Source organism: Mauremys mutica, chromosome 16 (genome assembly GCF_020497125.1).
Source record: "Mauremys mutica isolate MM-2020 ecotype Southern chromosome 16, ASM2049712v1, whole genome shotgun sequence".
In the NCBI taxonomy this organism is placed as follows: domain Eukaryota; kingdom Metazoa; phylum Chordata; order Testudines; family Geoemydidae; genus Mauremys; species Mauremys mutica.
The window spans coordinates 8069988-8082976 of record NC_059087.1 but is presented as its reverse complement, the minus strand read 5'-3'; the positions used below and the strand labels follow the sequence as shown (position 1 = coordinate 8082976).

Here is a 12989-nt window from a genome sequence, read left to right as displayed (position 1 = left end):
GAAGTGTGTTGTCTCCATCTGAGCCATGTGCCTAACCCCCAGCTACTAGAGGAGGAGGCCTGCATTAAAGGGAAAAGGAAGAGGCACTGACAGGAGACCTGCCAGCAGACTAGCTGAATCCTTATATACGTGATCAGCCTCCCACAGTCAAACACCTCAAGTCCTTTTCTGAGGCTAGAAAAGTGACACACGAAAACTAGTTCAAACCATATAGAAGGACAATTTTTTTTAAACAGGCGGTGATTTTACAGTTCAGAACAAGACTTTCCACCAACAGGCATCAGACCCAAGTGACTGAAGAAGTCTGCGGTGGGATCCGTTCAATAGGGTGGAGTAAAGGGACCAAGGAAACTACGAAGTCACCAAGGTAAGCAGGTAAAACAGGCGTCTCTAGGGGGAGTCAGTGTGGTACTTTCTAGGTCTTGCGCTTCGCTAGCTGTCGCTGCTCAGCTGTGGTAGCATAAGGTCAAAGCTCTGAGCTACTCTGCTTTCCTTAGCAAGCCACTGGGTGCAGAGGAGAGGGCCAGCGTTCGCTGCAAAGCTTCGGGTATCAGCCCAAGCACGCACACAGACTGGTTTGTAGAACTGTCGGCCATTCACACTGGCACACAAAAGAATAACTTGGGCTGCTGGATTGATTTAACCAGTTTATTTTTTACAAGTTTTCAGATTCACCATGTTAAGGGGGGGGGGTCAGAAGACTGAGTTTTCCTGGGCTCCTCTATTTCTGAAAGACCAATTTCACTAACAAACCAAACCTGCCCCTTGCACCTTCGTACGGTGATGAGACAAAGAGCAAGGACGGGGCATCGCTTTGGTGCAGGGACATGAGCAAGGCTGCACAAACCCCTGCCCATTACCCTTAACCCACTGGCAGGTACAGCAGCTGAGCTCCCGGTGCAGCCTGCCATCAAGGGAGCCAGTGCTAATTAGCTTGTACCTGGACCATGGCAAGTGCCTTCACCTCTCACTGGCTCAGGGAGAGAAGGCACCTTGCAGGATGTGGACCTAATGTTGCAGCCTGCACAAAGCTGGGGCAATGTATGAATGTGTCTCTGTCCAACCAAACACTGAAGTAAACACAGGGCGAATAGTCATTCAAAGAGCAGGCACATAGCAACCACTTGTGAAAAATGATTCAAGGCGGCCTCATTTCAGGGGAGCACTGTGGCAGTCACCCCAGTATCAGCGGGGTTATGGCCGCCCGGTACCTGGGCATTTGCCTTAGAGCTTGGAATCTGAATCACCATCAAGGAAGTGTATTAAAGATAACGTGGTGTTAATTGGGTCTGTTTGTCTCCTCGGGGACTCAGCATTGTTGTGCTGATGGCACCCATGAGCTCCCTGGTGGGATTCTCACTACCTGAGAATCATTTGCTCAATCATTGAGCAGCAGTGGGTTGAGCCTCAGAAAGCAACCAAGTTGAGAGCAATGTTGGTCAGGTCTTAAGGACTTTGCATGGACCGGCAGGAGGGAAGCCATGGCTAAAGGGGAGGTGCCAGCAAAGTCACACCCTCCAGGCAATAGATGGACCCAGCAGAACAGGGCATGTGCAAAGGGTAAAGATCCTGCTGTGTCACACACAAATCTCGTTAGTGCAGGGAGAATGGGGAGCTGTCTGCTTTGGCAGATTAGTGTCTCAGTGAGCAGAACAAGAAAACCACCTTTCCTGATGTACTTGACATCTGGACTGTCACTGAAGCATCCCTGTCCTCATCTGGAAGGCCAGGCCGTCTCCTCGGGTGGCTTGCTGTGAAGGAACAGACAAACAGGCACTTATCGGCCAGTCTTCCCAAAGAATCATGCTTGGTGCTTCCATACCACCAACCTGCGAGAGGCTGAAAGGCCTCGGCCAATGTGAGTGATCAAACCCACTTCCATCCTGGCTAGGTAGGATTTATTATCCCCGTTTGACAGATGGGAAAAGCCAAGAGAGAGGCTGCAATTTCCCTAAGGCCATGCAGCGAGTCAGCAGAACTCAGCTCTCCTGCCCCCCAGGCCTGTGTTCTAGCCACTAGCCCATATTTTCTGCTTTACAAACCCAGCTTAGGGCCTTGCTGGCTCCAAAATGTGTCTTCAGTACAAAGGCCATCTACCTTGTTAATCTCTTTGTGTCTTTCTTTGGTGACAATTTCTTCTAGTACTTCTCCATCTCCCTTAATAAGCCTGTAACAGAAGCACATCAACACAACCAGTAAAGTCTATCAGCCATCCAGTTACCAGCTGTCAGCAACACATTGCTTTGTTTCCCCAGCAGCAGAAGGCAACGTGCAATGAGGGTTCTGGCCCCACTGAAGGAGTGACTAGATCACCTCCCTCACGCGCCCACACGGCTAATGTTTCATGCTGAGGGAGACAGTATTTTGCATCGGAAGATGTCCAACAAGCTGGACTTGTTGAGAGGTAACACCAGCAGCACCTTCTGTGTGAGCATGTGCTCCAGAACGGAGTCCAGGCTGGCTGCAGCCCGGCGTCCCACACAATCTCTGGGAGGGTGGCAGCTTTGCAGTGGCAAAAAGGCTCATCACATGCTGGGGCTTGGGCCAGGTGCTGCTCTGACAATCTGGTGTAACTCCACTGACTGGTGTAACGCTGTCGTCTCTGTTTTAAAGATGAGGGCGGCTCCACTACAGAACACCGTGAGTCGGGCTTTAGCCAACCCTCGGTAAATGGCCTTTGCAGCCTTTTCCATTATGCTGCCTGCAGGATTAAAACCAGCAAAGTCCTGCTTCAATACGCTTCTTCGAACGATGCTGTGTAGTGAATGTATTGGGAACAAGCTTCCTCTCCCAGCATTCCCATGAGGTAGGATCTGCCGGGCTTTAGGCAAACCCCAGCCCCACACTGAGCATTCCCTAGAGATCAGGCATGCTGCATATCAAGCCTAGCAGGCTCGTGTGCTGCAGGGAAGACACATGCTAAGGAAAAAGAATCTCCCATTTTCCTATAACTCGGCGTGTGGATTTTCTCGGCAATGGGAAACTGGGTTGGTTGTTCCCACTCTCAAATGTAACATGTGCAGACAGCTTCCTTTATGGCTGAGGAGGGGCAATGCAGAGGTTTAAGTCCAGTCCCTAGCTGCACATAAAAGTTGCTGGATCATCTAGTAATCGGACAAGCGTTTGACCTTTGGTAATAGAACTGGAAAGGACCCAGTGGGGCGAGGGAAGGGGAATGGTATCAAACGAGCAAATCCAGTAGCAGAATCATAGGCGGGGCTCAGCCTCTGAATGCAGATTTGGAATTTAATTGTCTTCATTATGTGCCTTACGGGTAACTGACATTCATGCAAACATCTTTCCTGAGCATTGCTAGCTGCCTTCTATTTTAAGAACTGGCTCGCCGCACACCATTTCCTTCAGCGTGATATTTTCTATTCACTGTAAAGATGCAGTTTAGTGAAAACAAGGTCATTTCTACTGCTTTACTCCTGTAGGCCCCTAGAACAGAGGGGCAATCACCCCCAATTGTGCAAATAAACTCCTCTGGCCAGAGGATCTGTCTATAATAGGGACTGGACGCTTCAGACTTGACAGGCAAGCATCCAAAACAGCAGCTGCCGCCGGAGGAGCAACGTCTAACAGTTCCGAGCTTTGCTGTTTTCTGACCTGTCAGCCAGATCCGCTGGTTCAGCTTTTATCCCCACACCACATCTTAGAATTGCATTTACTTTGGGGAAACTGATCTCCCCCTCAGAGGAAGGAGGAAAAAACCCTCCACCCTGAGTAACAAGGCTTCAGCCAGATCTTGCAATAGCTGCTGCTCCTGGCTGCATTCTACAGCTCATACTGAGCACAGGCCGTCAAGGACTCAGCTCTGGGAGGCTGCCCATGCTCTGTAATCCCTCTGATTTCAGTAACAACAGAGAGCAGTCAGCACTACACAGGAGGTGCTTAGCACCTGGAAGGATCAGACCCTTACTTGGCATCTTCTAACAAGAATAGTCTCCGCCTGTTTGCCTAACACAGCAAGCCTTTTTCTCCATCCCTCCTTCAGTCCTGGTACTTTGATCTGAGCATCTCTGCTAGTCAAGCAGAGACCAGTGTGATTTATACCTTCGTGTCTGAGCCTGAAAGCTTTAATCTCAAGCTGGCCTGATGGGTCACAGTGTTCAGCTTTCACACTAAGAGCCTGGCAAGGTAACAATGAAGGCTCAGGAGCTTGCTGCTGAGAGTGACCGCCCCTGGAGGGGAGGTAAAAAGGGATTTAGTGAGAACCCTGCTTTTATAAACAGCAAGGACCTGGTGCTAAACCAGCATATGCTTCTGCCTCTTTGGAAAAGCCTAAAAATATTCTGCTGCCCCATCTCTCTCCACCCTTCAGCCAGCCTCATACACAGCTAGGAAACCAAACTGTTTCACTGGTTTAAATACAAGATGTGAATTCCTGTCCACTGTTCAGAAGCTTTGCGGATTGTAAGCTCTTTGGGGCAGGGACCGTGTCTTCCTAGGTGAGTGTACAGCACCTAGCACCTTTTGGGCCCTGCTGCAGTACAAGTGATTCATCCTAAAATATACCCCTTAGTGGATATGCTGAACTAACTATGATTGTTTAGCTCAATATTATCTACTCCACTTACCCCTCAGCTGGTATGAGTCAACTCGCTCTGTAGACTTTAACGGAACTCTGCTTATATGCATCAGCTGAGGATCTGGTCCCTAGAATTCTTGTAACGATGGAAATCCTGCCTCTCCAAATGCTCCCAAACAGCATTGTTTCTCAGCTATTGTTTCAGGACCCTCTTTAACCCATGGGACTGTACCTTGTTCTTCCCGTTTCGGGGTCCACGACTTTTCTGATGACACTTTGCCTTGCGTCCCATTCTTCTTTCGTCATTGGTTTCATAGCCTGGATGCGGGACTTTTGTTCATCTGTCAAAACTAGAATGCAAACCTCAATGAGCTACTTGAATAAGAATAGCAAAGAGTCCTGTGGCACCCTATAGACTAACAGACGTATTGGAGCATGAGCTTTCGTGGGTGAATACCCACTTCGTCGGATGCACGTCTGATACTTGAATAAGAATGTGTGCACATAGGTCTGTCATCTGCCAGAGGATCATGACGCAGTTATTATGGAGCACTACTCTGTGCAGTGCACCGCTGAAAACACTTCTTCCAAAGAGCCACCTACCCCAAAAAGCTTGAACTATTTAAGCCTCGCGCTGCTCCTCTGAGGAGGGTATTGCTAGCTCTGTTTCTAACGAGTAAACTGAGGCCTGCAGAACAGCTAAGTGATTTGTCCAGAGCCACACTGGGTGAGATTTTCAAAAGCACCCAGCATTTGCCTGACACGCCTCCTGTTGAACTCAGTGATAAAATTCCCATTGATTTCAATGGGAACAAAGTTAGGCCAATGCTGAGCACTTCTAAAAATCTCACCACTGGGACTAGAAATGCAGAAATGGGACTAGAATCCAGGCATCCTGGGTCCCACTCCCTTGCTGCGCTACAGACATTTAACCCTACACCTGTCTTTGCAAACCCTCTTGCTAGCACTTCTGCTTGGGACATTTTCCTTTCAAATACTGTTCTCCCCTGCTTATTTATCCCCCTCATCCGCTCTCTTTCCTTTTACCAGTAAGGAGGATTTAGATACTTTGTAAATATCTTTAAGACCAAAGAGGGGAAGGCTGGGCCAAATGCATTTATCCAAAGCAGGTGGTTTTGGATTCCTCCCTTATCAGCAAACCTTCATAAGTTAGCACCTTCCCCCCGCCAGTGGCTCCATTACAATTCCTCTGTCTAGACAGTCTCAGTCCCAGAAGCAGGCCATGTGGCCGGCCTGCCTTACGTATATAATTACCCACACATTAATACTGAATTACTACCTATTGTTAAAACCAATCCTCTTTCAGCCCTAGCATACACCACATACTATAACCCCTACTGCTTTGATAACAGACTTAGGAGAGTTCCCACCAGGACTAGATAACACACAAAGACGAGATAAATAATAGTTTGACATGAACAAGATCTTTCCAAATAAATCATAGATTCTGAGAACTGAAACAGGGATTTGTGTATGTCTCCAGCTGAGGATCAAAGCCTCATCTGCTTTTCTTAGTGTCACAAACTCAAGGAGCATATAGACCTTACATTTCAAATTTGAGGCCTGAGGTAAAAGTTTCCAACACACCCAAGTGACTGAGGTATTTGAAGTCCCACTGAGTTTCAATGCGACTTGGGCAGTTTTTGAAAATTTGGCCCCTGGTTTTGTATTTCTTGCACTCTCAGCTCACCCATGAGCTACACTGGAAGATCTGGGGCACCTTAAATCAGTGGTGGATACTGTCTAGAGGACCAAGTCTCAAGAGATAGCGCTACATTTGTGTTCATTCCTTATCTTTCTCATGGCTTTACATATGTGAGCAAAGGAACATGCAGAGAACTATCAGCTTCACATTGTGAATGCCAGTACCAAGTGCTTCATGAATTCATTGCCTGTGGGTACACCCTTTCATTTTCAATTTTTGTTCCCAGATCACAGGCAATTTTAACAAGCTTACAAGCAAAACCATCAATTTGGGTCCTCATGTATACTCATGGTTGCTCAAGTTGGGCCACTGAAATTAAGAGGGAAAAGGCATCCAGGGTTCATGATCAGTGTTCCTTATCATGCAATTTCTAATGATCCTTGGATGAGACATTAAAAGAATCTGCTTCATTAATGAGTGGGAGAGTCGCATGGATTTTCTCAAATGGCGTGTCACTTCTCTACTCTTTAAATGGGCAAGTGTGAGTTTTTTAAACCTGGAAACAAGAACATTACCTGGGCCAGGTTCCACCAAAGCTTCTTTCTGCCACTGTTCCAGTGATGGGCCCGGCACGCCTTCCACCGTGGCTCTCTCCTCTTTAGGCCGGTCCTTTGATTTCTTCTTCGTTTTCTTTTTTATTTTTTTCTTCTTCCTCTTTTTGTCTTTCTGTTTTGTTCGTTTCTTCTTGCTGTGTCTCCTCTTTTTCAATTTGGATTCACTGTCACTCGAATCAGCTGAAGAGGAGCTGGAGGAGGAGGAGGAGGAAGTCCCAGACGACGAACTTGTCGTCTCAGAGGAGGAGGCACTTGCCTTTCTCTTCTTCTTGTCTTTGGCCTTCTTTTTCTCTGCAACACATTAAGAAGGGGGTGGTTTGGAGAGAACATTTGCTCCATGGCAGCCAAAGAGTCTGTCGCATTCTGCATTTCAAGCTACAACAGTCCACAGTTCTGGCTTTGTTCTTTGTTAGGTTGCTCAGAAGACTGAACAAATCAAAACACTAACGCCACAGCAAAATCCCACTGGGCTAATACTTCTATATTATCACAGTGGGAGGGGGCTACCAGTCAGCACCCCTCCTCTATGCCTAGATATCCCTCGACTGGGGCAGGGGCTGGACTCCATTCAGGCCCTTGAGGCTCGTACTACCCAGGGACTACGCAACCCAGAGGCTTGGATTTCCCTCACAGGGCTGGTCAGCGAGGGGTGCCTGAATGGAGCTGTGACAGGCACAACGCTGGAAGATCTGCATGCTGGAAATTGTTAAGGCTCTAGAGATGTCAGAACACAAGAGTAATGGGTATGAAGTGTGTGTTGAGATGATTGTATAAAGTTAAGCACTGTGTATTCCCCAAGGGCACGCCCTGTGCATATGCCCCCGCTGGCTCCCAGAACCCTGTGAGAAGTCAGCCTTCAGCAGTAGCTATCACCCTCACCTGTCCTTACCGTCTTTAGTAGATGCTGAGCTCGACCTGCGTCTGTGAGACCTGGATGCCTTCTTCCTTGGAGGAGACAGGCTGCTCCTCTTTGAGTCTTTACTGCTTTTTCTTCTTTTCTTTTCATCCTTTTTGTCCTGCCTGCTTTGAGACTCGCTTTCACTCCTGCTTCGGGAGCGTTTCCTGGATTGGCTGTGAACCATTGTGCTTTGATTCCTATTTTAAACAATTCATTTTTCTTTCATTAGTGGTGGTAATAAAGGACAGTGAAACTTAATTCCATCTAAGGAGACTGTCCCAAAGTATCCCTAAACACAGCAATTCCCATTCTGCTCCACCTGTAACTAGGAGGCCTGCCTTCATTAAGCACCCAGTTTATGCTTGTCCATTAACTAGTTGCTGAAGACAGGTTTAGCGCATTATATTAGACTCAACTTACAGACACTCTTCCCCTGCAACTATGTGAAAATCTCTGACAAGCGCACAGGGGGTTACTCTGTTACATAGCAGTGGCCAGGCTGGCTGGGTTCACTGAGCCCTTCCCAGTAGTCCACACAGGAGTGAGGGACAGAGAGCTGAGGGGATTCCAGAAGGGGGTTTTTAAAATGCTGTTTTTCTTTGCACTACACAATCTTTAGGCAACTGTTCTGTGCATCCCGAACAGCCCTCTTTGATTAGATTTGGCATGAGACTTCCACCACTCTCTCTTCCCCCTTTCTTTTAAATGTCAGCAGCAGCTACTGTGACACACAATTTCACAGCTGTGACGATTCAGCAGAGGGCAGTGATAAACACACTTTATTACTGTACAGTCTCTGATCATTTTTCATCCTTCTCAGGAGCTAAGAGCTAGGGCTTCTACTTTTTAATCAATGCCTATGTATTGCCCCCATTACCGTTAGCAGGAGTGTCACATGCTCTTTATGGTCCCATGGACCCAGACATTGCATGATGAATACTGCCACAGCTGTCAGCAGCATTAAAAATTCCATTCAGAACTGAACAAAGAAGAATCAATTACCGGTTTATTTAAAATACTGACAGCAGCCACTAGCTAAGGGAAAATAATGAATTTTTAATCATTCAATTTACTTTTATAAAACAGATTCCATGCTGAACTGGCACCTTTTTCAATCAGCCCAACACACTGGCAGTGGACTATATGGGCAAACCAATCTATGGTTAGATACAAGCTCACATTCGTTTAAAAACAAAACAAAACTGGCATCAGCGTAATTATAGCTGGGAAAAGCTCTCATCTCAGATTTGCTTTAAGGACACGTAGTAGTAAAGCTACAAGGAATCAGATCCACACACCAAATCTAGACATACGTAGGTTTACAAAAATACCGAAATCTCTTTCACTAGGTCCTTGAAGACCCAGATAGCCCTAGAAACACTATTCTGATCTCAGAGACACAACTGCATAGACACAATCCTGTACCATTAGCTAGTGTGGACAAAAGTGCAGTAGCTGATTCTACAAGAATTCCAGTGATAAAGTGCACAGATTCACGGCTCAGCCCAGACTGTATGTGGTTATTTCCCTGAACTGCATTTTAATATGTATTGCCTGTGTGAATGTCAATGAATGCTGACATTAAACACTGCCTTTCCGATCTAAAAAGGCATCTGATTTTGCCCTTCGATAAATGGGGAAAATAATGAGCCAAGTTTTTCCAGGGCCTGCTAGATAAGCTGGATGTGTGTTTGTTTTGGAGTCTGAATCAGGGTAATGAAGTTTACAATGAAGACTGAGAGAATGTTTTCCCAGCTGCAGAAAGGTCTCAGCAGTCTCAAAACCCAGAGTGGAATCTTTTAGACACATCATGCTAGAGAACAAGTCACTAGACCCTCGACCAGTGATACTCAGACCTCAATGGTTCAGGAACCAAAATTATTGATCAACATTAGCCAAGAACACCACAGTAGTATGAATTCCTTGTTTCATTTACACACACTCTCTCTCATACACACACACAAAATTCTCACAGCAAAATGACTGACCAAGTATTATTAACCAATTGTAGTTGATAAAATAACACAGTAAAAGCATCCTGATAGGTTAATAATTAAATCACACAGTGTTTTAATATCATGTGCTGCAGGAGACACATTAAAGAGTCACTTGCGGTTCCCAAGCCTCTGTCTGAGGATCACTGACCTAGACAGCTCCCAACCGCGGTGCTCCGCTTCATGCCGCCGGTGAGTGCAAGGAGATTGGGGAAAGGACGCCCCCCGTACTCACCGATGGCGGGAACTGCAGCACCGCGGCTGGGAGCTGGCAGAGTGGAGCGGGCTGGGGCCGGGCTGCTCCGCTTCCCGCCACTGCCAGTGAGTGCCTGTCAGGGGTCGGGGGTGTGTGGATAGGGGTCAGGGGACAGGGAGCAGGGGGGTTGGGTATGGGGTGGGGTCCTGGGGATGATTAGGGATGGGGGTCTCTGGAGGGGCCATCAGCGGACAAGGAGCAGAGGGGTCAAAGCAAGTTTGATACAACGCAGTCTCACCTATAGCAGGGTAAGATTGTTTGGCTCCAGAGGACTGCGTTACATCAGGGTAGAGGTGTACCTCCACCAACTCCCCCACTCCTTTCACATATCAGTTGAGATCATCTCTCCTCTCCCTAGTATACATTTCCTAATTTCTCTTTCCTTCAGCTATTTTACATATTAATGTGGCAAAGCTGGCAATACAGCTTGTGTGCAAGATAGAGTGAAAAACAGAAGCCCAATCCTGCAACCTTTAGTGGGGAGAAATCTTTATTCCCAGAATAGTTCCACTGATGTCAATGGGACTCCCTCTGCAGGATCATACAGCTTAGCAGTGCTACAATCTCACACACCCCTGTTTCAGAGTGGTAGCCATGTTAGTCTGTATCAGCAAAAACAATGAGGAGTCCTTGTGGCACCTTAGAGACCAACAAATTTATTTGGGCATAAGCTTTCGTGGGCTAAGACCCACTTCATCAGATGCATGGAGTGGAAAATACAGTAGGAAGATGTGTATACATACTACATGAAGAAATGGGAGTTGCCTTAGCATTTCTAACGAGACAATTCAATTAAAATGGGCTATTATCAGCAGGAGGAAAAATCACTTTTGCAGTGGTAATCAGGGTGGCCCATTTCAAACAGTTGACAAGAAGGTGTGAGTAACAGGAGGGGAAAATTAACATGGGGAAATTAGTTTTTAGTTCGTATAGTGACCCATCCACTCCCACTCTTTATTCGGGCCTAATTTGATTGTGTCTAGTTTTCAAATTAATTCCAGTTCTGCAGTTTCTCGGTGGAGTCTGTTTTTGAAGTTTTTTTATTGAACTATTTGAAATGGGCCACCCTGATTACCACTACAAAAGTGATTTTTCCTCCTGCTAATAATAGCCCACGTCACTTTAATTGAATTGTCTCGTTAGAAATGGTAAGGCAACTCCCATCTTTTCATGTACTGTGTATATATATCTTCTGCTTACTGTATTTTCCACTCCATGCATCTGATGAAGAGGGTCTTAGCCCACGAAAGCCTATGCCCAAATAAACTGGTTAGTCTCTAAGGTGCCACAAAGACTCCTCACTATTTTTACACACCCTGTGCTTTTCATCAGTTGTTCTCAGTGCTTTACAAGGCAGAGCAAGTGCTGTTATGCCCATTTCACAGATTGGGTGCCTGAACTCTACCCCACCCAGACTCTGACACAGTGGGTGCTGGCCCTTTAAGACTCCCCCCCTTCTCCTCCATTCCTGCTAGATACGGTCCGTCCCCGAACAGCACTGCGCGTGCGCATCGATATCGGCCCATGAAGGCTTTGCGGACCCAATCTCGCCCCTCATTCCTCCTGCCAGTGCTCGTCCCCCTCTCCCGCCCGGCCCCTCCCGCGCAGAGCCAGGCCGCAGCAGGTAAGGGACTCACCCTCGGTGGGGGGGTCGCTGGAGAGGGCGGCACAACCCCGGCGTCTGTCGCTGGGCGACCCCCAGGAACGGGTCACTCGGTTGGTTTCAGTTCGTTGCCTCGCCCACTTCCGCTGTTCTTTGTTTTCTGGGTCCGGTGGGGAAACACAGACCCCGCGCATATTGGTTCCTACCCCGGCTCTGCCTAGGCCGGGGGAGCAGGGCTGAGCCCGAAGGAGGAGTGTGCCCCACTGGGACCGGCTGGGGGCAGCCCTCAGTGGGGTGGGGGGCTCTGCCCATAGCAGGGTGTAGTAGAGTCTCCCTCTCGGGGTGATGGGGGAGCCCAGGTGTTGGTGAGAGCCAGGCTGGCTGTGCCCTGTGGACCAGGGGGCTGCAGCAGGGAGGAGACGGGGTTGGGGACTCTTGCTGTCTGTGCTTTGTGGTGATGCGACCATGGATGTGGTGAGGGAATATCTTTTATTGGCCCTACTTCTGTTGGTCAGAGAGAGCAGCTTTCCGGCTACACAGACCTCTTCTTTGTGTCATGCGGCTCAGCTCGCGGGCTTCCCTTCCCCACCTTTGGCTACACATGTCAGGGAAAGACAAAATAACAAATCCAAAAGTAGGGGAGCTGACACAGCAGGCCCCGCTAGAAGCGATCGTAAAAATAAAGGTGGCTCAGGTGGTTGTGACACGTAGCCCATATGAAAGATCGGAAACAGGCTAAGCCAGCACTGAATTGGGACCTGAGGTAGGAAAGAGAAAGCCAGGAAGATCAGGGAAGAACTGGCAGAAGTGACAGAGGCTATTGAATACTCTGGCATCAGGGGGTGGGAGAAGTACAGTAGAAACTCAAGAGTTATGAACACTGCGGGAATGGAGGTTGTTTGTAACTGATCAAAACGTTCTGGTTGTTCTTTCAAAAGTTTACAACTGAATGTTGACACACTATCGCTTTCAAACTTTACTATGCAGAAGAAAAATGCTGCTTTCTTTTTTTTGAAGTAGTTTACATTTAAAAACAGTGCTTTTTTGGGCTCTGCTGCTGCCTGATTGCATACATCCCGTTCCAAATGAGGTGTGAGGTTGACTGGTCAGTTCATAACTCTGAGGTTCCACTGTACCACAACTAGTGAGTGACCATAATCAATGGAGGAACGAGACTGCCTGATGTGTCAGTGGCACAGGAGGAACTAAGATAAGGTAGTGCCTAAGGACTGAGAGTGGAGCCCTGTTGTGCTAGGCACTGTTCAGAGCAGTAGACAGACCCTGACCCTTTGAAGTCTCCCCATGGTTCTTGGTGAGTTATTTTTTCCCTCCTTATATCCCCCAGATTCTGTGTTCCATCCTGAGTCAGAATGAACTTGTAAGAAACCAGTGCAGCAATAATAATATAAAAAATGCTCAACATGCAG

The 12989-nt window shown here is 47.6% G+C and overlaps 1 protein-coding gene across 1 annotated transcript; it reads right to left on the bottom strand.

The window, feature by feature from the left end:
• Positions 1-633: 633 nt before the first annotated feature.
• On the bottom strand, positions 634-11743 carry ARL6IP4 (ADP ribosylation factor like GTPase 6 interacting protein 4). The gene is made up of 6 exons (XM_044989745.1): positions 11597-11743; positions 7701-7906; positions 6773-7102; positions 4764-4881; positions 2098-2167; positions 634-1751 (listed from the first exon to the last, which is right to left on the bottom strand). Exons 2-6 carry the CDS (start codon positions 7891-7893, stop codon positions 1695-1697), a joined length of 768 nt encoding a protein of 255 aa, XP_044845680.1. The 5' UTR covers positions 7894-7906; positions 11597-11743; the 3' UTR covers positions 634-1694.
• Positions 11744-12989: the final 1246 nt, after the last annotated feature.

Excerpts from the sequence above, each read along its gene's own strand:
- ARL6IP4 (XM_044989745.1), bottom strand. The coding sequence starts at position 7,893 with ATGGTTCACAGCCAATCCAGGAAACGCTCCCGAAGCAGGAGTGAAAGC. Across the intron at positions 4,882-6,772 it reads TTTGGTGGAACCTGGCCCAG|TTTTGACAGATGAACAAAAG; the intron begins GTAATGTTCTTG and ends TTTGCATTCTAG. Across the intron at positions 1,752-2,097 it reads GACACAAAGAGATTAACAAG|CAAGCCACCCGAGGAGACGG; the intron begins GTAGATGGCCTT and ends GTTCCTTCACAG.